Below are 25523 nucleotides of genomic sequence, written 5' to 3' on the forward strand. Positions count from 1 at the left end.
GATGTAAGTATCTAAATTTATCTGTTTCCAGGTGTATATCCAACTGTTTTAGCATCATTTATTAAAAAGGCTATCCTATCCTTTCCCCATTGAATTGGCTTAGCACATTTGTCCAAAAACAGGTGTTTTTAGATTGTCAACCCTGTTCCATTGTTGCTTATGTCTATCTTTATGTCAGTAATAAAAGCTCGTAAAACAGCTGAATGTCATCACTTTGTGGAAAAACTGACTTGAGGCCTTGAACGTTAAATGTTAGCATTTCACTTTAATAATCAGAAGCAATCTGAACTCAACCTGTATTTTTTTTCTCTTATGTAGAATGTTTAATAGAACTTGAACCAGTTTTGAGAACATTTGAAGAGATAACTTTTCTTGAAGCTGTTATTCAGCTGAAGAAAACAAAGGTAAGTTGCTAAACGAAATGCTGGAAATTAGAAATTTAAACAACTATATAATATTCATGGAGATTCTTAAGTGTAGTTTTTAATATATATACTTTTCACAGATATAAGCTACAGTTTTGGAGTGAGAAAATTTACCAGAGACTAGGAATACTACTTTTCCTTTGTCACCAAAAGCTTTTCTATTTCATTCAAATGGCAACCTTCAGATTTTAAAGATATTTCCAGGACCAGGCATGATGACTCACATCTGTAATCCCAGCACTTTCGAAGGCCAAGACGAGTGAATCACTTGAGCCCAGGAGTTCGAGACCAGCTGGGCGACATAGCAGGACCCCACCCTTATTTAAAATGTAAACAAACAAACAAACAAACAAAAAAACCGACATTTCCAGAACCCTTATATATCAGATGTAAATTTAAAAATGTATAATCACAGCCAGTTGTGTACAATGAGTGCACTGAGCCATTAGAGGAGTTTGTTTGTTTTTTAATGTACGTTTATTTTCCTAAAGTTGTAATGCCTAGAGAATAATAGATGTCTGGGTTCTCGCACTTCTCTTTTTATTTAATGTACATTTTTTTCTGAGATTCCTTGCCAAGTTAAGCTGTAGAATTTTTATTATATTTGAGACCAAAGTGTGTTTGTGGTTTGTTTTTTCATTTTTCCTCTCAAACACTTCATGTTTTATAGACCAAGGTAGCAGTAACAGTTGATAGGAATTACCCAGGAGAGTTGTATTATTTACTCATCTGATTCTTGTGGGTCGGAACAATCGAAGGGACCTAATACTGCAGGGTTTTTGTTTTTTTGTTTTTTGTTTTTTGTTTTAGTATTACTCAAAATTGTTTAAAAAGCAACCATAGTTCATTAGGGCAAGTGCTAGACTATGCTTACTTTGCTCTAATGAACTGTGGTTTGTTAGGGGATATAGGTTTCATTAAATTGTACTTAATATGTGATATAAAAACCAGCAGTTAGCCAAACTCTTGGGGTGTGAACAAGCAACATCTACAATTTTTATCACCAAATGACATTGCTTGCCTGCCCCTTGTGGGTTGCTGGATCTAGTGACATAACCCTTGGTTTCAAAGGGAAATGCATAAAGGAAGGAACTAAAGAGGAACTGTGTTTTCATTCTTTTAATAACTTTTCACTGGCTCCACCACTTCTGAGTAGGTAGTGTTTTCCAGAGAATACCAATTTCTCTCTTCCTTAATAGATTCAAAATTTTTTTGTTTTGTTTTGTTTTGTTTTTAAAGACAGGGTCTCCCTCTGTCGCCCAGGCTGGAGTGCCATGACAGGATCATAGCTCACTTCAACCTCGAAGTGCTGGGCTCAAGCAGTCCTCCCACCTCAGTGTCTCCAATAGCTTGAAACTACAGGCATGGGCTACCACACTCAGCTACTTTTTAAGTTGCCATATTTTTTCCACTTAGGATTGTTCTTTTTGTAAAAAAAATTTTGTATCAATTCTGTGATACTTATGGGGCAAGAATATCATCTGATTTTTGTAGATAAGATAACTAAGGTACAGTAGTCTTCCCTTGTCCATGGGAGATACATTCCAAGACCCTGGTAAATGCCTGAAACCATGGGTAGCACTGAACCCTATGTATACTGTACAAACATACCTATCATACATACATACATACTTTTGCTATGCATATATACCTATGATAAGGTTTAATTTATAAGATAGGCACAGTAATACATTAACAATAACCGATATAATAAAGTAGAACAATTCTAACAATATTCTAGCATCACTATTCTTGCACTTTGGGCCATTAGTAGTAAGAGTTGACTTAATTAGTAATAAGAATTACTTGACCAGCCTAGGCAATGTGGCAAAAAAAATAGCTGGGTGTGGTGGCACATGCCTATAGTCGTAGCTACTGAGGGCTGAGATAGGAGGATCACTTGAACCCAGGAGGTAGAGGCTATAGTGAGCTGGCACTCCAGCCAGGGTGACAGAGTGAGACCCTGTCTCAAAAAAAAAAAAAAAGAGTTACTTGAGTACAAGCACTGTGATCCTGACAGTTGTTCTGATACTAACAGGGTGGTAGCTTATACACAGCATGGATATGCTGGACAAAGGGATGATTCACATCCTAGGTGGAATGGAGCTGTAGGTTCATCATACTACTTAGAACTGCATGTGATTTAAAACTTACGAATTGTTTATTTCTAGAATTTTACATTTAATATTTTCAAACCAAAGTTGAGCAAGGGTAATGGAAACTGTGGAAAGTGAAACCAAGATAAGAGGGGGACTACCGTATAGGGAAGTTAGTCACTTATGTACTCCTCACACAGTAAGCTAATGTCAGGGACAACAGTAGAACACGAATTAAATAAGATTCTTCATAAAGAAATTTCTGAGCTAGGTGTGATGGTACATGCCTATAGTCCCAGTTACTCTGAAAGCTGAAGCAGGAGGATCTCTTGAGCCCAGGAGTTCCAGTCCAACCTGGGCAACATACCAAGACCCTGTCTCTTAAGAAAAAAAAAAAAATTTCTGAAAGCCAAGATTAGTAGGGAAATTTTTTCATTACCTCATTTAAAGCCTGGAGAATTAAGCATTTTCTCTGAAGTCACATAACTTATTTTTTTATTTATTTATTTATTTTTTTTTTGAGACGGAGTCTTTCTCTGTCCCCCAGGCTGGAGTGGCGCGATCTCAGCTCACTGCAAGCTCCGCCTCCCGGGTTCACGCCATTCTCCTGCCTCAGCCTCCCAAGTAGCTGGGACTACAGGCGCCCGCCACCACGCCTGGCTAATTTTTTTTGTATTTTTAGTAGAGACGGGGTTTCACCGTGTTAGCCAGGATGGTCTCGATCTCCTGAGCTTGTGATCCGCCCACCTCGGCCTCCCAAAGTGCTGGGATTACAGGCTTGAGCCACCGCGCCTGGCCTTAGTAGGGAAATTTGTTTTGAGTTTCCTACATTTTTTCAACTCTTGGAATCAGCTCCCGTAATTTATGTTTTCCTAGGTAATTGGCTTCTAAATATTGAATAATAAACACTGAACAAACAATTTTTCTTCAGTTGTTCATTTCTTCTTAGGGACTGATTCACTAGTTCAAGTAATTTCAATTATCATAACTGATCAGTTATGAAAAACTTACTAATTCAAGGATATTGCATTATCAGAAATGTTTTGGCAAATTTTATAAGCAGAGAAAAACCTCACATAACAGAGATAAAACCAAAAACTCATATTAAAGGGTCATATAACAATATATTTATAGATGTTAATTGAACTACTGTGTATAAAGCCCTGTGCTAGGTACATTATATACACAGATGAATAGGAGTAATTTCCTCCTGAAGTTCCTTAGCCATGTAAATTAGAGCATGCAGTCATAAATGTGCATAATGGATGGCTGGGTGTGAATTCACCAGTTTCCAAATTCTGAAGAGTAGTTGACATTATGATGGTCTGGGGAAGAAAATGATTGATAGGTTTGTTTTTAAATCACTGAGTAGTGATGGAAACTAATCCAAGCCTAGCTTGTATAGACAGGAATAAATCACTTAATTTTAACACAAAAGAATAGTATTTAAGTAAATCATCTACTCAGCAGCTACCATTTATTGAATGCTTACAAGTAATGTTTGGGCCTTTTTGCATATATTACTTTTCATTTTCCTTACAGTAATCCTTCAAAATAGGAATTTTTATCTCCAGTGTACAGATAAGTAAACTGAGATTAAATCTAATGTCTCACATCAAACAGATGTGGGATTCTAAATCACATCTGATTGGCTCCATGGCCCCGCCATTCCATTATTGACACACTACCTCCTTTACTTAGTCCAAGCCTCAATCTCTTAACTATAAAATGAAAATCATAATAGTACTTACAGGCACAGTGCCTAAAATGTGGCAAATACTTAATTAGAGATAGACATACAATCACACTCCCAAAAATTCCCAAAAGTTTATTAAGTACCTAGTTTATACCAGATATTTCATATTTATAAGCTTAATCTCTAGAACCATCCTGCATGTAGGTATTATTAGATATCAAGGATGAAGCTCTGAGACACTGAGAGAAGGTAACCCATTAATATGAGCCAGTATTCAAAGTCTGTGTTTCTAAAGTTATTTCCCCTGTTCTACACTGTCTTTTCCTTCAGTTATATGTTATATTCTCAACTCTTTTTTTTTTTTTTTTTTTTTAAGACGGAGTCTCGCTCTGTCGCCCAGGCTGGAGTGCAGTGGCGCGATCTCGGCTCACTGCAAGCTCCGCCTCCTGGGTTCATACCATTCTCCTGCCTCAGCCTCTCCGAGTAGCTGGGACTACAGGCACCCGCCACCACGCCCGGCTAATTTTTTTGTATTTTTAGTAGAGACGGGGTTTCACTGTGGTCTCGATCTCCTGACCTCTTGATCCGCCCGCCTCGGCCTCCCAAAGTGCTGGGATTACAAGCGTGAGCCACCGCTCCCGGCCATATTCTCAACTCTTTATATTTTCTTTCCATGTATTTTGTAAAAACATATAAAATGTGTTAATTAGATTGTATTTTACTTTTATAATTTCCTGATCACCTCCAGTTAAAGTGTATATATATTTATGTATTCATTCCAGTTACAGAGTGTTTCAAGTGCCATTCACCTATGTGACAAGAAGAAAATGGAATTATCTCTGAACATACCTGTAAATCATGGTCCACAGGAGGTAAAAAAAAAAAAAAGTTATATTAAACTCAAAATGTGAGAAGAATTTGAAAAAATCATTTGGTCTAAGCCTTTCTTTTATAGAAGGAAAACTAAAGCCCAGGGAGCTTTTAGGATTTGTTGGGTAGCTCATGTCAATCTCCAACTTGAAACCCAGCTCTACTGATTCTCAGTTCATTGTTCATCCCATCAAATCACAATTATTGCCTCTTTGTTTGGTATTGAGTTCTGTCATGTCAATCTCCAACTTGAAACCCAGCTCTGCTAATTCTCAGTTCATTGTTCATCCCATGAAATCACAATTATTGCTTCTTTGTTTGGCATTGAGTTCTGTCCCTGTCATTGTTTTATACAATAAATGATATCCCAGGGTAGTATGTAGGCAAATCATTGATTACAGTTTTAACACTGTATTTATGCTACCTTGTTCTTACCTCTTATAATAATTAATGAGTGGAAAACATTGCTGCCCAGGAAGAAAGATCTCTTTAGTAGCATTCAGTCAGACTTATATTAGTCCAAATTAGTAATTTCTTTTAAGAATGTATATGTATGTTCATTTTACAGAATTAGAAAAGTAACATAGATTGAGCATCCCTAATCCAAAAATCCAAAGCGCTCCACAGTCCAAAACTTTGAACACCAACATGATGCCACAAGTGGAAAATTCCACACCTGTGTTAGTCTGTTTAGTGTTCCTATAACGAAATGCCTGAGACTAGGTAATTTATAAAGAAATGAGGTTTATTTGGCTCACAATTCTGGTAGCCAGAAAGTCCAGGATTGGGCAGCTGCATCTGATGAGGACCTTAGGCTGCTTGCACTCATGTTGGAAAGTGGAAGGGGAGCGAGCTATGCAGAGAAATCACATGGTGAGACAGGATGCAGGAGAGTGAAAATGAGGAAGTCAGGTTCTTTAACAGCTTGCTCTCTCAGGAATCCATTCACCACCAAGCTATTCATGAGGGATCTTCCCTCATGACCCAAACACCTCCCATTAAGCCCTACCTCCCAACACCACCACATTGGGGATCAAGTTTCAACGTGAGATTTAGTGGGGACAAACAAACCATATCAAACCATAGCAACATCTGACCCCATATGATGGGTCGCAGTCAAAACATTATTTCACGGGTGAACACGGTGGCTCAAGTCTGTAATTCCAGAACTTTGGGAGGCCAAGGTGGGTGGATCACTTGAGGTCAGGAGTTCGACACCAGCCTGGCCAACATGGCAAAACCCCATCTCTACTAAACATATAAAAATTAGCTGGGCATGGTGGCACATGCCTGTAATCCCAGCTACTTGGGGGGTTGAGGCAGGAGAATTGCTTGAACGAGCCAAGATCGCACCACTGCAGTCCACCCTGGGCAACTCCATCTCAAAAAAAAAAAAAAAAACTTTGTTTCAGGCACAAAATTATTTTAAAATATTGAATTAAGTTACCTTCAGGCTGTGTGTATAAGGTGTATATGAAACATAAATGAATTTTATATTTAGACTTGGGTCCCAACCCCAAGATATCTCATTATATATATACAAATATTCCAAAATCTGAAAAAAATCAAAAATTCCAAACACATCTGGTTCCAAGCATTTCAGATAAGGGATACTCAACCTGTAGTGTCTTTAAAACGAACCTTAAAGCATAGTATATCACATTTTTAATCACTTGATGTACAGTATTTCATTTGATCCTCGAGCCTATTCATGCATATTTTTAGATAGACAGTGTGGATAATACAGCCAAAAACCTGAGAGCCAGAGAAGTTAAATACCTTATTGAAAGTCAGCTAGTAATTCCATGACAGAACTAGGAGTAAAATTCTCCATTACTTTTTCCATGGTTTCCTGTGCCTCCATGTGGAAGGAACCTGGGGTGCTGAGGACAGGCATTTCTAAATCTGTAGGAGACCAGACTTGCAGATACCAAATTTCTCATTCACTATTCTAGCTACTGGCCGCAGCATCTGAGATCATGTAGAAAATACTGAAAAAATAATTATTTCTAACGTTTCATTATTCCCCTATTTCCCCCATTTGTGTTAATTAAGAAAATAAGTTTATCTTTGTTGGTTATTTTATAGATGTATGTGTTTCTTTAATTTTGTAAAGTATAATTTTTAGTAGTTTTGTAAGTTGGGCACAATGGCTCACACCTGTAATTCCAACACTTTGTGTGGCCAAGGCTGGTGGATCACTTGATCACAGGAGTTTGAGACCAGCCTGGGCAACGTAGGGAAACCCCATTTCTATGAAAGATACAAAATTTAGCATGGTGTGGTGGTGTGCACCTATAATCCCAGCTATTCAGGAGGCTGAGATGGGAGGTTCACCTGAGTTCAGGAGGGCAGGGCTGCAGTGAGCCTAGGTTGTGCCACTGCACTCCAGACTGGGCAACAGAATGAGACCCTGTCTAAAAAAAAAAAAATTAGTAGTTTTTATCTTCATTTGTGATAAGCCACAAACAAGAACTATTTAGAAATTAAAGCTCTATAATTTTTACTAACCTAAACCCTGTATTTTTTATTTACTTTAGGAATCATGTGGATCCGCTCAGCTCCATGAAAATAGTGGTTCTCCTGAAACTTCAAGGTCCCTGCCAGCTCCTCAAGACAATGATTTTTTATCTAGTATGTAGATTTTCCAATCATTATTTACTTGCAAGTTTTCCATTTTCTTTCAAGATCATATTTCTGGCAAGCAGTCATGATTTCTGTGGAACTTTAATTTGCATATATAACTCATTTTTTAAATGACAGTCTAAAGATACGAAAATAGTAGTGTGATATTCGGCAAATACATTTAAGTTTTAAGGCACTATGTTTGGCCAGGCACAGTGGTTCACACCTATAATCCCAGCATGTTGGGTGGCCAAGGTGAGCAGATCACCTGAGGTCAGGAGTTCGAGACCAGCCTGGCCAACATGGTGAAACCCCATCTCTACTAAAAATACAAAAATTAGCCGGGCATGGTGGTGGGCACCTTTAGTCTCAGCTACTTCAGAGGCTGAGGGGGAAAGATCACTTGAACCCGGGAGGGAAGTTGCAGTGAGCCAAGATTGCACCACCACACTCCATCCTGGGTGACAGAGTGAGACTCTGTGTTAAAAAATAAATTCTAAAAAACAGGCATTATGTTAGACACTGCCAGAAAATGTCTGCAAAAAAATCTCTTATGAGAAAAAGGAGAAATGTTTCTAAATAACTGTTATATGAGATAGTGATATAAGAGAGACGTGGATCTAGAGCTATGGTAGTACAGTGGAAGAATAACACTGTACAAAGGACTTTCACAACAACCTTGTGAGAGAAATGTCCTCATTTTACAGATTTAAGGACTCTGGATCACATAGCTAGTAGCTGGCACATCTAAGACTTTTGATAAATATTATCATGTCACTCTACCATGTTGTCATCACAAAATTATTTCTGGCTGAAGGCTGGATCTGTAATTACAAAGGATAGGCATTCCAGGCAAAAGGAACAACATACAGGTACAGAAGCATGAAAATACAGAGAACAGTGAGTAATTTGGTTTAGCTAGTAAAGAAGGTGAATGAAAGAAGGTAAGAGCTAAGTAGATTGGAGTCGTATCATCAGGAATTCTAACTTTCAGCTAAACTATTTGGACTTTTATATTTGAGTAGGAAGCAACTATTGCAATTTTTTGAGCAAGGGGGTGACATAAAATTTTTTACTTTGGGAAGATTCATTCTGGCTGGAATGTGTAGGATATTTTGGAAGGAAAAGGAAACTTGAGATGGGGAGATCAGTTAGGAGACTATTACTGTAGTACCCGTGAGAGATTATTAAGAACCGATAGAGTGAAAGAAAGGAGGGGTGGTATGTGAGATGTTATAGACAACTAGATGATAGGACTTTGTAACTTTTCATTTAGAGGAGCGATGAGAGAAAAAGAGGTAAAGCCAAATAAATTGTTAAGCCTGGGGACTGGGAGAACATTGGTGCCATTAAAAGAAATAGAAGTTAAAACAGGCTGCAAGCAGTGGCTCACACCTGTAATCCCAGCATTTTGTGAGGCCAAGGTGGGCAAATAACTTGAGGCCAGGAGTTCAAGACCAGCCTGGCCAACATGCCAAAACCCCATCTCTACTAAAAATACAAAAAAATTAGTGGGTATGGTGGTGCACACCTGTAATTCCAGCTCCTCGGGAAGCTGAGGCACAAGAATCGCTTGAACCCGGAGGCAGGGGTTGCAGTGAGCTGAGATTGCACCACTGTACTCCATCGTGAGTGACAGAGCAAGATTCTATCTCAATTAAAAAAAAAAAAAAAAGACGTTAAAACAAGTTTTAGAGTTAAGATGAATAATTATACTTTTAATGTTTTTGTTTTTGTTTTTTTTTAATTTGAGGTACTAGGAGCACACAAAGGGTTGATGGCCAGAGGGCTTTTGAAAATATAACACTAAGGTTCAAGGCTGGGTGTGATGGCTCACACCTGTCATCCTAGAACTTTGGGAGGCTGAGACAGGTGGATCACCTGAGGTTAGGAGTTCAAGACCAGCCTGGCCAACATGGTGAAATTCCATCTCTACTAAAAATACAGAAATTAGCCAGTTGTGGTAGCATGCAACTGTAATCCCTGCTACTTAAGAGGCTGAGGCAGGAGAATCGCTTGAACCTGAGAGGTGGAGGTTGCAGTGAGCTGAGATCGCAACCATTGCACTCCAGCCTGGGTGACAAAAGCAAAACTCCATCTAAGAAAGAGAGAGAGAGAGAGGGAGGGAGGGAGGGAGGGAGGGAGGAAGGAAAGAAGGAAGGAAGGAAATATAAGACGAAAGTTCAATGAAGACAGAAAATGTAATTGTGTGGATTTGGGAAGAGAGGGGATGATTAAGTCCCTGAGGCCGAGTGGGATTGCCAGAAGAGAAACTAGAAAGACAGACATCATATATTTCGAGAACATAGATTTAGAGAACATATTTAAACTTCAGAAGGAGTAAGAAGACACACAGGAAAAATATGGGACTATGTGAAGAAGTAAAATTCTATGATTTATAATTTACATAGGACACAATTGCTGACTGAAATTGTAGTGAAAGCATTCCATGTAAACCCTTTTTTGTTTTAAGAAGTATCTACTTGCAGAATTAGGTTTCTGAACCAGCCTTAATATTAGTGGAAACTAAAGACATTGGAGCCTACCTTCTGTCTGATCAGATGTTGACATGTTAGCCAATAGGAATTTCTAAGGAGTATTCTACCTCTAATGAAGATGTTGTATTTTGTAGGAAAAACTCAAGACTGTTCTTTTATGAAGGTGCATCACTGTCCTGGAAATCACAGTTGGGATAGCACCATTTCTGCATCTCAAAGGGCTGCATTCTGTGATCACAAGACCACTCTATGCTCTTCAGCAATAATAAATCCACTCTCAACTGCAGGAAACTCAGGTAAATATTTACTGTGAAATACCTTGTAAGTGATGCCATTTACCTTACATATCTATGTTCAGTGGATTTACCATACAGTGAGGTTTATTTGTCTTTATTTCCTCAATATGATAAATATATACCTTCTTAAATAGGAAAACAAGTCCCAGGAGATGGGAATGATGACATGGCCCAAATAGTATTCTGTGAACATCTAAATAGGGAGGCAGTGCTAAGAGGAGGTATTAACATACTACTAATGGTAAAGTTATTTTTGTTTATTTAACAAATTTGCAGGTATCTTTTACATTTGAAATAAAATGGACATCAAACAAAACTGAACAAATCCCAGAAGATGGGAATGATGACATAAAGTGGTTTTTGCCCCGTGATTTATACCATAGGAAAAGGCAGTGCCTTTTCTGGGGAGTGAGGGGAGATAATCCAAATCTCTGAATGTTTCCTGAAAAATGACATCATTCCCCAAAGTATTGGTATTCCATATTGGCACAATCACAGGAAAATTAGGTTTTATGCTTTATTTATTTTTCATGGAATTTTACTTATTGCTATGTATCTGTCCTCACCTTTTAAATTATTCATTCCTTGTTCTTTTTCAGAATATCTGCAGCCTGGTATAGCCCAGCAGTGGATCCAGAGCAAAAGGGAAGACATTGTGAACCAAATGACAGAAGCCTGCCTTAACCAGTCGCTAGATGCCCTTCTGTCCAGGGACTTGATCATGAAAGAGGACTATGAACTTGTTAGTACCAAGCCTACAAGGACCTCAAAAGTCAGACAATTACTAGACACTACTGACATCCAAGGAGAAGAATTTGCCAAAGTTATAGTACAAAAATTGAAAGATAACAAACAAATGGGTCTTCAGCCTTACCCGGAAATACTTGTGGTTTCTAGATCTCCATCTTTAAATTTACTTCAAAATAAAAGCATGTAAGTGACTGTTTTTCAAGAAGAAAAGTGTTTTATAAAAGGATATTTATATCTCTGTTGCTTTGACTTTTTTTATATAAAATCCGTGAGTATTAAAGCTTCGTTGAAGGTTCTTCTTTGGGTAAATATTAGTCTCCCTCCATGACACTGCAGTATTTTTTTTTAATTAATACAAGTAAAAAGTTTGAATTTTGCTACATAGTTCAATTTTTATGTCTCTTGTTAACAGAAACCACTTTTAAAGGATAGTAATTATTATTCTTGTTCATAACAGTGCCTTAAGGTATGATGTATTTCTGATGGAAGCGATTTTCACATTCATGTTCTTCATGGATTATTTGTTACTCGTCTAAGATGCAATTTGATTTTATGAAGTATATACCCTTTACCCACCAGAGACAGTACAGAATCCCTACCCTAAAATCCCAGGTTTAATTGCCCTACAAAGGGTTATTAATTTAAAACTCCATTATTAGAATTACATTTTAAAGTTTTATTTATTAATTCCCTTTAAAAAATATTTCAAAGGTAAAACAATATAATATAAAGAAAAAAATATATATTAATACCGGCTGTCTGTCCCCATTTTTAACCTCAGCCTTCCCTACTGTCACCAACAACCAAGCTAAATAAAGTCAACAGCCTGATGTGTATCCTTCTGTCCCTTTCTTCCTGCTTATATTTAGAACATATGCTCATTTGGGAAAGGATCTTTTCTGCATAATATTATTATAATAATACATCATACTGCAACCTGCTTTTTGCATTTAATAGTACAGCCTTCCAGATCAGATATGGCTCTAATTTACTCTTTTTACTTACTGCCTAATACCCACAGTTTTTATTTTCTTAACTTGTCCGTATCAAATTTAGCCCAAACAACAAAAGTACAGAGTGAGCACTTTTTTGGTTAATGGGTTATATTACTATAGGAGAACTTACAAGGAATAATAGCCCTTTTCTGAAACTGCATAGCAAAGTCAGCAGAAAGTGAGATACAGAATAAATTTGAAAAGATGAACTTTCAAGAAGCAACAGACCCACAACCTGAAAAAAGTTTGAATAAAAGAAATTAGATGCCATCAAGGTGATTAAATATTAATTAGAAATATAAGTATTTTATTCTCCATTTTAGAGCTTGACATCAGCTTGTAGTACCTCTTACTGTGCCTTTCAGAAATATGGAAATTAATAGGGAGAAATGAAAACTAAACACGAGTTATCTATTAAATTTTAGAAAGCATTAAGATGCAAATTTTATTTGTGAAGTAATAAATAGAGAAAAAAATATTTTGGAAGCTTTCCCTTTTCTCTATACATACTCTGAAAAGAAATTATTTTGAATATTGATGGCCTCAAATTGACTTTTATACTGATTTCATGAGGTATATCTGGATTGATAAAATGAACTTTGCTCTGTTTTTTATTCTCTGCAAAGATCTAAAAACTCATAGTTTGTGTGCTTTATGGCTGTGTGCTTACCGTCACTTTCTCCCACAATTTTCTGTATGGAAGACACGGGTAGTCATCCATCATCACAGCTCTGCAAACTTTTTCTGCATAAATAATAACATGTTGATAAGTAAGAAGATGTTGTCAGGGATTAAGATGAATCTCCAATGAGCTGTCATCATCTCTTCATGGGATTGTTACAATCTCAGCAGTTGGTTTTTATTATAACCCCTATTTAGTAACTGCTACTTAACGGAAGATGAGACAGATTATGCTGAGTATGACTAGTTAGTGTAGAACAGGGTCTGGCATAGAGTAGGCACTTTCTGAATAACTCTTTAATGAATAGTGTAATGGAATGAAAAAATAGAGAAGGGGAGATGTTTCCTTTAAATCTTATTTCCCAAAATGTAGTGCAAGCACAGCTAGTAGTAAGTGGGATTATTTTAGGTCGTATGTAGGCTCACCACTAAATGGCATTTGAGTCATTTAGTAAAGGACATTCTTTTCTGTTCTTTTTTGAGCCTTATAATTAAATAAAGGAGAATATCTCAATTTTTGTGCTAACATCTTTTTATCCCTCTTGTTAACAAAAGGAGAACAGGCTTTAGGCTCAGAACTTCAGAGACAATATTTAGCAAGAATTTTATGGGTTTTTCGCGAAGGCCCATGGCGGGTGTTGACGCGATGTGATTTCTGCCCAGTGCTCTGAATGTCAAAGTGAAGAAATTCAATGAAGCGCGGGTAAACGGCGGGAGTAACTATGACTCTCTTAAGGTAGCCAAATGCCTCGTCATCTAATTAGTGACGCGCATGAATGGATGAACGAGATTCCCACTGTCCCTACCTACTATCCAGCGAAACCACAGCCAAGGGAACGGGCTTGGCAGAATCAGCGGGGAAAGAAGACCCTGTTGAGCTTGACTCTAGTCTGGCACGGTGAAGAGACATGAGAGGTGTAGAATAAGTGGGAGGCCCCCGGCGCCCCCACGTCCCCGCGAGGGGGCGGGGCGGGGTCCGCCGGCCTTGCTCAGGAAGAAGTTGAATCTCTGAATAGACCAATAACAGGTTCTGAAATTGTGGCAATAATCAATAGCTTACCAACCAAAAAGAGTCCAGGACCTGATGGATTCACAGCCGAATTCTACCAGAGGTACAAGGAGGAACTGGTACCATTCCTTCTGAAACTATTCCAATCGATAGAAAAAGAGGGAATCCTCCCTAACACATTTTATGAAGCCAGCATCGTCCTGATACCAAAGCCTGGCAGAGACATAACCAAAAAAGAGAATTTCAGACCAATATCCTTGATGAACATTGATGCAAAAATCCTCAATAAAATACTGGCAAACCGAATCCAGCAGCACATCAAAAAGCTTATCCACCATGATCAAGTGGGCTTCATCCCTGGGATGCAAGGCTGGTTCAACATACGCAAATCAATAAATGTAATCCAGCATATAAAGAGAACCAAAGACAAAAACCACATGATTATCTCAATAGATGCAGAAAAGGCCTTTGACAAAATTCAATGACCCTTCATGCTAAAAATGCTCAATAAATTAGGTATTGATGGGAAGTATCTCAAAATAATAAGAGCTATCTATGACAAACCCACAGCCAATATCATACTGAATGGGCAAAAACTGGAAGCATTCCCTCTGAAAACTGGCACAAGACAGGGATGCCCTCTCTCACCGCTCCTATTCAACATAGTGCTGGAAGTTCTGGCCAGAGCAATCAGGCAGGAGAAGGAAATAAAGGGTATTCAATTAGGAAAAGAGGAAGTCAAATTGTCCCTGTTTGCAGATGACATGATTGTATATCTAGAAAACCCCATCGTCTCAGCCCAAAATCTCCTTATGCTGATTAGCAACTTCAGCAAAGTCTCAGGATACAAAATCAATGTACAAAAATCACAAGCATTCTTGTACACCAATAACAGACAAACAGAGAGCCAAATCATGAGTGAACTCCCATTCACAATTGCTTCAAAGAGAATAAAATACCTAGGAATCCAACTTACAAGGGATGTAAAGGACCTCTTCAAGGAGAACTACAAACCACTGCTCAATGAAATAAAAGAGGATACAAACAAATGGAAGAACATTCCATGCTCATGGGTAGGAAGAATCAATATCATGAAAATGGCCATACTGCCCAAGGTAATTTATAGATTCAATGCCATCCCCATCAAGCTACCAATGACTTTCTTCACAGAATTGGAAAAAACTACTTTAAAGTTCATATGGAACCAAAAGAGAGCCGGCATCACCAAGTCAATCCTAAGCCAAAAGAACAAAGCTGGAGGCATCACCCTACCTGACTTCAAACTATACTACAAGGCTACAGTAACCAAAACAGCATGGTACTGGTACCACAACGGAGACATAGATCAATGGAACAGAACAGAGGCCTCAGAAATGATGCCGCATATCTACAACTATCTGATCTTTGACAAACCTGACAAAAACAAGAAATGGGGAAAGGACTCCCTATTTAATAAATGGTGCTGGGAAAACTGGCTAGCCATATGTAGAAAGCTGAAACTGGATCCCTTCCTTACACCTTATACAAAAATTAATTCAAGATGGATTAAAGACTTAAATGTTAGACCTAAAACCATTAAAATCCTACAAGAAAACCTAGGCAATACCATTCAGGACATAGGCGTGGGCAAGGACTTCATGTCTAAAACACCAAACGCAATGGCAACAAAAGCCAAAATTGACAAATGGGATCTAATTAAACTAAAGAGCTTCTGCACAGCAAAAGAAACTACCATCAGAGTGAACAGGCAACCTACAGAATGGGAGAAAATTTTTGCAACCTACTCATCTGACAAAGGGCTAATATCCAGAATCTACAATGAACTCAAACAAATTTACAAGAAAAAAACAAACAACTCCATCAAAAAGTGGGCAAAGGACATGAACAGACACTTCTCAAAAGAAGACATTTATGCAGCCAAAAAACACATGAAGAAATGCTCATCATCACTGGCCATCAGAGAAATGCAAATCAAAACCACAGTGAGATACCATCTCACACCAGTTAGAATGGCCATCATTAAAAAATCAGGAAACAACAGGTGCTGGAGAGGATGTGGAGAAATAGGAACACTTTTACACTGTTGGTGGGACTGTAAACTAGTTCAACCATTGTGGAAGTCAGTGTGGCGATTCCTCAGGGATCTAGAACTAGAAATACCAGCCATCCCATTACTGGGTATATACCCAAAGGACTATAAATCATGCTGCTATAAAGACACATGCACACTTATGTTTATTGTGGCACTATTCACAATAGCAAAGAGTTGGAACCAACCCAAATGTCCAACAACGATAGACTGGATTAAGAAAATGTGGCACATATACACCATGGAATACTATGCAGCCATAAAAAAGGATGAGTTCATATCCTTTGTAGGGACATGGATGAAACTGGAAAACATCATTCTCAGTAAACTACCGCAAGGACAAAAAACCAAACACCGCATGTTCTCACTCATAGGTGGGAATTGAACAATGAGAACTCATGGACACAGGAAGGGGAACATCACACTCCGGGGACTGTTGTGGGGTTGGGGGAGGGGGGAGGGACAGCATTAGGAGATATACCTAATGCTAAATGACGAGTTAATGGGTGCAGGAAATCAACGTGGCACATGGATACATATGTAACAAACCTGCACATTGTGCACATGTACCCTAAAACCTAAAGTATAATTAAAAAAAGAAAAAAAAAAGAATTTTATGGGTTTTTTTGTTGCATTCTATTTGAAATTTCTACTTCTACATATGACAAGTAATGGTTTTCTGTTTATACTAAAGTTTTATTTCATAATATTTAAATAAAGACAATTTAAGTACTATTAAGTAAATCATAATATAGATAGGACATGAATGTGCCAGCAATCATAGAAGTAGTAAGAAAATGACAGATTAAAATTCAGTCACTCCAGGAAGGGACCTAGTAATTTATTTTTTAACTAGCTAGTACTAGATAATGCTAGAGATGTCATTCCTTGCAGTGCATTTTAAGACAGTGCTACCCAGAAGTACAGTGCACAGACTGGCTACATTTAGCATCACCTATAGCATGTTAGAAATGAAACTTCATGGCTCCTATCTCAGACCAACTGATTCAATCTCTGGGGGTGAGGTCTAGGAATCTGTTTTAACAAACTCTCCAAGTGATTTTTACTCATGGTAAAGTTCAAGACCCTTTATTTTAAGAAACACTATAGATTTGTGCATAAAATAATTTCTCTCTAGGTTCACAGATGTGTTTTCATGAAATCTGATTGCCATGTGCCTTCAGAATGTACATTCTCTGAGCTGACGTTTGATTACAAAATTTTACTTTTGTTTTGCATCCAATTTGAATTCTCAAAACAATTTTAATCATGCTTTGAATTTTGGAAAGATAGCTTCACTTAAACATGAAAATCGGATCACTATATTAGAATCTACAATTCAGTTCTTTAGGGAAGAACTTCAGAAGGGGCAAACGCTTGAATTATGACAGCAGTAGAGCTGAGCCGATATAAAAGGATCAATACAAGAAGCAAGACTAAATTGTGCTGAAAGTTATACTAAAGAAATTTGCATAACTATGAAAGATTTGGGTGTTGCAGCAGTTGTGTCAAGCAGTGGGGGCTATTTTTTATTTCTCTCTACCATTAATCTGCCTACCCTCTGCCCCTTCAAATAATTTATGAAGAAAAAAAACATGGCCAACTGGGAGAGAAGGAAAATCAGTAAACGTTCATGTCTAGCCATTCTCACAAACATAAGTTTCGGCCGGGTGCGGCGGCTCATGCCTGTAATCCGAGCACTTTGGGAGGCCGAGGCGGGTGGATCACCTGACGTCAGGAGTTTGAGACCAGCCTAGCCAACATGGCAAAACCCCTTCTCTACTAAAAATACAGAAATTAGCTGGGCGTGGTGGCAGGCGTCTGTAATCTCAGCTACTCAGGAGGCTGAAGCAGGACAATCATTTGAACCTGGGAGGCAGAGGTTGCAGTGAGCTGTGATCGCACCATTGCACTCTAGCCTGGGAGACAAGAGCAACATTCCATCTCAACAACAACAACAACAACAAAAAGTTAGTAATGTGTTTCTTCAAAATTGTACCTCCTATCTCCCATACAGCCTAGTTCCCAAACTACCTGTTGCTTTTTCTCTCTCTCCACTGGATCATTTCTTTTCAAACACCCAGATTTCCTTTAAAAACAAAATTTCTTTACTTAACGTATCTATCCTTTTTCATCCTTTTCAAGGAATTTATTCTACACGACCTCTATTTTGTTACCTATTTCTTCGTTTAAAATTTGGTGTCATGTAATTAATGAATGGGTTGAAAGGAACAAGTGTGCAGTGCATCTGATGCTTCAAAATCCTCTACTGGAAAGATGTTAATAGACGTTTATCTCATGAGTAAACACTTCCACAGATAAAGGGGGAGCTTATTACCTTGTCAGGCAATTTATTTCATCTCCAGACAGTACTATCCATACTTTCATACACTGATTTAAAAATTGATTTCCGGCCGTGCACGGTGGCTCACGTCTGTAATCCCAGCACTTTGGGAGGCCGAGGCAGGTAGATCACGAGGTCAGGAGATCGAGACCATCCTGGCCAACATGGTGAAAACCCGTCTCTACTAAAAATACAAAAATTAGCTGGGCGTGGTGGCGTGCGCCTGTAGTCCCAGCTGCTTGGGAGGCTGAGGCAGGAGAATCGCTTGAAACCGGGAGGCAGAGGTTGCAGTGAGCTGAGATCGCGCCACTGCAATCCAGCCTGGGCGACAGAGCAAGACTCTGTCTAAAAAAAAATAAATAAAACAATAAAAAATAAAAATAAAAATCGATTTCCCTGTAGTATATATCAGCTCATTCATCAATCATCCTGATTCCAAACCTTGGAATATTTTATAGGGTAAATCTAATCCCTCTTCTATGACAGCATCTTATATATTTCCAAGGAGCTTTTTTATTTCTGGTGGGTTTTTTTTTCTGCTTCAGAATAATTCCTACTTTCTTCAGTGGTTATTTAAATGGCATGGTCTATATTCCTCTCAAAGTATGGTAGCCACAACTAAACACGGTGCTCCTACTCAGGTCTTGCCATCACAGTTGGGATATCTGCTCCCTTATCCTTAAATAAAATGCTAAAGCACCATTTTATAGTAGTCACGTCATTGTCAAATTAATATTTAACTACCAGCTAACAAATTCTTCATCTGTACACCTGTGTTGTTTTGCCTTATTTCTCCACTTTTCAAATAGGTAAATTGGATTGTTAGGCCCATCTATAACAATTTGCCTTTATCTCTTTTTTTTTTTTTTTTTTTTTTTGAGACAGAGTCTCGCTGTTGCTGGGCTGGAGTGCAGTGGCACGATCTCGGCTCACTGCAACTTTGGCCTCCTGGGTTCAAGCGATTCTCCCACCTCAGCCTCCTGAGTAGCTGGGATTACAGACACATGCCACCACGCCCAGCTAATTTTTGTATTTTTAGTAGAGATGGGGTTTCACCATGGTGGCCAGGATGGTCTCAATCTCTTGACCTCATGATCCTCCCTCCTCGGCCTCCCAAAGTGCAAAGTGCTGGGATTACAGGCGTGAGCCACTGTGCTGGCCTATCTCTATTTTTTTTTTTTTAATTCATCCCTAGTTCCAGTCGTTCAATACATTTTTTATCCCTAAATCTGGAATCTTCCAGCTTGTCATCCACAAATTTGACAAACTTGCTTTTTATAGTTTCATCCAAGTTACTAATTAAAATGTCGATTGTGCTGAGCCATTCAAGCATAAAGTTTGCAAATTACCACAAGCCTTCTTCCCTTCAATTTGACAAAGCTCATCACTATTTAAGTACAATCATTCGTCTAATCACTAATGAATATAATTGGAATATTTTAAAGTGTTTCATTTTTTAACATAAAAAATATGGATTCTACAAATTTAGCCTACATGGTCTCTATTTCTGGGCAGTTTTTTAAAGAATTGCCTTGTGTTTTCATCGAAAATGTGTGTTTCAATATAAATCCACTTTTGCTACAAGTACATTCAGTTATTAAAGTGGGGCATGCCTCTTCTCTTAAAATATTAAATGGATATTGCTCAGGCTCTGCTTATAAAATCTGGTGCAAGACACTCTCTGTCCACCAAAATCCCATGATTTAAGGATGCCAACCACATAAAGAAACTCCAAATTCCACATCTGAAAAAAAAAACTAAGAAAATTAAAGACTAGACAAGATAATTTTAAAATACTTATATAATACCCTTAGAGAGACTTGAGAAAGCTATCTTCAAAACTAGAAGAAATTGTTAAAAAATAGAAACAACTAATGATCTAGAAACATTTAAACTATGATTCTCATAATAATAACCCAGAACCCGTCCATTCTTGAAAACTGTCCTTTTTCTCACCAGGACTCCTAACTTGGGAGTTTGTTAGGGTAGATAACCAGTCCAAGCCTCTAGCTTCCATATCTTTGGTTGATTCCTTTTTGGATGTATTTAGCAACCCTGAGCAAACAGGGAAGCTACCAACAAAATAACTGCAAGTACTTTTTTCATTGCTAGTTTGAAGTCTCCTCCCCTCACTAAACACATGTTGCTGAGCTTTTGCTTTCTCACTTCTTCCTTCCCCCTGTGACTGACGCACTCCTCATCATACTAAGAGACGCTTAGGACTGGCAGGGTGCCCGTCACTTTTGTTTCCACCAGTGCCCCTTAGTGGAATGGTACAAAGTCTAAAGGGGCAAGAAAAAAATTTTGTGAAAAATTAACTCTTTCGTGTTTTGGGCACAGCCTGATCACAAACACATGAGATATGTTTTACATAGGCCTCCCGACAAAGTTAAAAGGACTCAAAATTCTGAATTAACTTTGACCCCAGAAGAGAGTTAATAGTTTTAGAATTTTAAGCTCATTAATCTAACTGAATTCATTCTAAGGAATATGGAAGCTAGTACTGGGAGCCTGGTCCCAAGAAAATGTTTTAACTTTAATTATTTTTAAATTAGAAGAAAAAAATGAATATATAACAATGAACAGTTTAGATTACATATATCTTCATAATAATGCAATTGTAAAAAATAATTTTAATATCTTTTATAGAGGACAGAGCCACAAAAGCATAAGTGCCTATGTCAGAGGTGTTTGAACCAGAGTAACTCCATTTTGAATAGGGGCTGAGTAAAATAAGGGTGAACACTACTGGGCTACATTCCCAGGAGGTTAGGCATTCTTAGTCAGGGTGAGACAGGAGGTTGGCACAAGATACAGGTCATAAAAACCCTACTGATAGAACAGGATGCGGTAAGCCAGCCAAAACCAAGATGGTGACAAAAGTGGCCTCTGTTCATCTTCACTGCTCATTATATGCTAATTATAATATAATTATAATGCATTAGATTGCTAAGAGATACTCCCACCAGGGCCATGACAGTTTACAAATGCCACGGCAACCTAGGGAAGTTACCTTATATGGTCTAAAAGGGAGAGGAGTCCTCAGTTCTGGGAATTGCCCACCCCTTTCCTGGAAAACTCATGAATAATCCACTTCTTATTTAGCATATAATCAAGAAATAACTATAAGTATACTCAATTGAGCAGCCCATGCCACTGCTCTGTCTATACAGTAGCCATTTTTTATTCCTTTACCTTCTTAATAAACTTGCTTTCACTTTATGGACTCACCCTGAATTTTTTTCTTGCACAAAGTTCAAGAACCTCTCTTGGGGTCTGGATAAGGACACCTTTCCAGTAACACCTAGGGCCCATGAATGTCCTAATGCAGCTCTGGTTGTGAAATGGCTTACCTGATGGTAGTCTGAAAAGTTTGCTTGAGACTGTAGCCACTGTGAAAGTTGACCTTACAAACTGGGTCATTCTTGTCACACCCAACTAAAACAGAGCAGTCAGGGCACATACCATTGCTCCAAGAATGTAATTCTCTGCAAGCTTGGCTGCTGAGACTGCCTGCTGTAACCTGAAACCAGTTTTATCTAAAGGCTACTGAAACAATCTACTGCACCTCTAAGACTAGTTTTACCCACCACCATCACTCACCAAAGAGCTTGCCAGCTCCCCAAAACCTTACTTGAGCCAATGAACTTTCTAGAGTAGTGGTATGTAATATTTCTCCCTGTTATAAAAGCTCCAACCTTCTCTTTGTTCTTTAGATATACCAAAGACCACCCGGTCTGTGTGTATGCCCCTAATTGCAATTCTTTCTTGCCAAATAAAATATTTTAATTTCAGAGATTCATCTTTATATTTTATTTGACTTTGACAGCACTAATCAGACACAGTACTCCAGTGGTGCTAGGATAGGGGGCAAAGGGCAGGGAAACTGAATAGTGACAGATTGGGCTTGTCCATGTCAGGAAGGACCAGTGACCCACAACACTAGCATGTAGAGGAAAAAGCAAGTAGAAACACAATGAATACTGCAGGTTAAAGGAGTGGCCCTCAGAGCTTGAGCATTCTCACCTTTCCACTTGCCAAGACCCTGAAAAAAGGCTGAGATTCAGAGTTCCCACCAACCCTTTCAGGTTAGAGCCTGGGCCACATTCAATTTAAATTAGAAACATAAATAAATCTGTCTTGTTCCTGAGTGTTATAGGCAAAATCATGCCTGATATATTGACTGGTATGGTCTTTTTTAGTACTACTATTGCTTTAGGTTGTGTATTGACTGGTTGCCCCCAAAATGATCTGCTGAAGTCCTAATCCCCAGAACCTGTGAGTGTGACTTATTTGGAAAGTGGGTTTTTATAAGTGTCATTAAATTAAAGATCTCAAGATGAGACCATCCTGGATTAACTGGGTGTGCCGTAAATCCAGTGACAAGTGTCCTTATAAGAAGAGGGCTGGGCATGGTGTCTCACGCCTGTAATCCCAGCACTTTGGGAGGCCGATGCAGGCAGGTCACTTGAGGCCAGGAGTTTGAGATCAGCCTGGCCAACACGGAGAAACCCCATCTCTACTAAAAATACAAAAATTAGCCAGGTGTGGTGGCAGGCATCTGTAGTCTCAGCTACTCGGGAGGCTGAGGCAGGAGAACTGCTTGAATCCAAGAGGCAGAGGCTGCAGTGAGCTGAGATCACGCCACTGCACTCCAGTCTGGGCAACAGAGTGAGACACTGTCTCAAAAAAAAAAAAAAAGAAAAAAGAAAAAAGAAAAAAAGGAGAGAAGACACAGACAAAAGAAAAGGCCATGGAAGGCAGAAGCAGAGGTAGGAATGGCACAGCCACATGCCAAAGAATGCCTGGAATCACCCAAAGCTGGAAAAAGCTAAAGCAAAGGACTTTTACCCCTGTAGCCTTCAGAGGGAGTGTGGCCCTGCCAACACCTTGATTTTGGACTACGGACCTCCTGAACTGTGAGAGAATAAATTTCTATTATTTTAGGCCACCAAGTTTATGGTAATATGTTAATGATAGTCCTAGGACACTAAGATACTTCATTTTTAAAAATATACTTTATTTTTTAGAATAGTTCATGATTTCTTGAAAGATTGAAAAGCTAGTGTAGAAAGTTCCCATATACCCTGCACCCAGTTTCCCCTACTATTAACATCTTCCATGAGTATAGTGTACTTGTTAAAATTAACGAACTAATATTGATAATATAAAAATAAAATCTCAGAACCCTCTAAATTTATCATGCCAAGGGGGAAATTAAGCTCTGGAGACTGAGTCATGAAGCATGTTTGCAATTAGATTATAGATTAACTCTCTTCCTCAGTGTTCTTGTTCTGTAAATGACCAGAAGAGACTAGAGACCAGACCTTTCTCCACTTACAATTACTGATCTTTGTTATAGATTAACTGCCTCCTTTATTGTTCAATACCTAACTCAGACCAGATGGTGCAAAAGACCGCATAACTATTAGATTCTCAGTGTGAAATGTTAAATATACCTCTGAAAATAGGTAATTGGAAATCCAAGCTGTTGGAACTCTAAATTACTTTGAACCTTAAAGAAATGTGAGGTTATGGGGCCTGAGTCTTGTGACAGGCAGCTGTAACCTTTCTTGCTCTGATTATAGATTAGCCTTCCTCACCTACATTGTTTTCTAAAATGTTATATATTACTAAAGGGCACCAGGGAAGACCCCTTCCCTCTTCCCTGTTGATCTTTATTATAGATTAACTTCCTCTTATCTTTCTCACAAAAATGCTTTATGGTTATCACATTGTCTTCAGATGGAATATTAAAAATACTCTTTTAAATTGGAAAGGACATGAAAACAAGCTGTATGGAAAACAAAATGAACTATAACTAATGAAATGTTTATAACTCAGGCCGGGCGCGGTGGCTCACGCTTGTAATCCCAGCACTTTGGGAGGCCGAGGCGGGCGGATCACGAGGTCAGGAGATCGAGACCATGGTGAAACCCCGTCTCTACTAAAAATACAAAAAAAATTAGCCAGGCGTGGTGGTGGGCGCCTGTAGTCCCAGCTACTCGGAGAGGCTGAGGCAGGAGAATTGCTTGAACCCGGGAGGCGGAGCTTGCAGTGAGCCGAGATTGCGCCACTGCACTCCAGCCTGGGCCACAGAGCGAGACTCTGTCTCAAAAAAAAAAAAAAAAAAGAAAAGAAATGTTTATAACTCAAAAACCAGCCTTGTATAGAAAATGTTATATATAATCCTACTCTATTTTCTGCCTATATAAGAACCTTTAACTTCAGAGCCCTGACCCCATTTCTCTGGAGTCTGTGTCTTTTAAATAGCTGTTTCCAGCTTTTCACTTTAATAAACTCTTTATAACTAGATTCTGATCCGTTCGATTGTTTCAGCTTGACATGCCTTTCCTGAAAGAAAAATACCACCTCAACAAATCAGATCATTGTAACTATACATTAAGCCTAACATAGAAAGATGTTGATATTCTGCTAAACTTCCCTAAACTTTGTGAATATGAGTAAAAACTTCTATACTTTGAACACTGACTTCCATTCTTTAGAATCTGTGCTTCCCAAGAAGGCTGGCTTCAAACTTTGCACTTGAATCAACTCTGTTTAAACTAGATTCTGAGTCAGGCATGGTGGCTCACGCCTGTAGTCCCAACACTTCGGGAGGCTGTGGCAGGCTAATCACTTGAGGTCAGGAGTTTGAGACCAGCCTGGCCAACATGGTAAACCCCATCTCTACTAAAAATACAAAAAAAAAAAGTTAATCAGGCAATCCCAGCTACTGAGTGGCTAAGGCAAGAGAATTGTTTGAACTCGGGAGGCAGAGATTGTAGTGAGCCGAGATCACACCATTGCACTCCAGCCTGGGCAACAGAGCGAGACTCGCCTAATGTCTTTTTTCTGCTCCAAGATCCCATCCAGGATGCTGTTGAGGTGTGGAAAATGATTCCCCAGCCTATGGGGCTTGGGCATGCTGAGTGCTTTTGAAAATTGAACGGCCTCAGAAACAAGGTCCCGTCTAACCTTGTGTTGTTTCCCCAGCCCACTCCACCTCCCAGGACAGGAAGGGACTCTCTCTGGAGTTTCCTCATCTGTTCAAAAAAGTGTCTTACAAAAAAAAAAAAAAATTGCCTTCTATCTGCTTCCTAAAATCTCATTATCTATTGCAGAAAAAAGACAAGAATGCAACCACAC

General features: G+C 38.7%; 1 protein-coding gene across 1 annotated transcript in view; it reads left to right on the plus strand.

Annotated features, from left to right (window-relative positions):
* RIPK2 (receptor interacting serine/threonine kinase 2) overlaps window positions 1-12127 on the plus strand; it is a 34686-nt gene extending 22559 nt beyond the window's left edge. The window contains exons 7-11 of the mRNA XM_032759999.2: window positions 319-404; window positions 5000-5089; window positions 7628-7721; window positions 10345-10506; window positions 11106-12127. Coding sequence (XP_032615890.1) covers window positions 319-404; window positions 5000-5089; window positions 7628-7721; window positions 10345-10506; window positions 11106-11443 — 770 coding nt within the window. The 3' untranslated portion in view covers window positions 11444-12127. The remainder of the gene's footprint in view (window positions 1-318; window positions 405-4999; window positions 5090-7627; window positions 7722-10344; window positions 10507-11105) is intronic.
* The last annotated feature ends 13396 nt before the right edge of the window (window positions 12128-25523 follow it).

This window comes from Hylobates moloch, unplaced genomic scaffold, assembly GCF_009828535.3.
Source record: "Hylobates moloch isolate HMO894 unplaced genomic scaffold, HMol_V3 SCAFFOLD_9, whole genome shotgun sequence".
Lineage (NCBI taxonomy): Eukaryota > Metazoa > Chordata > Mammalia > Primates > Hylobatidae > Hylobates > Hylobates moloch.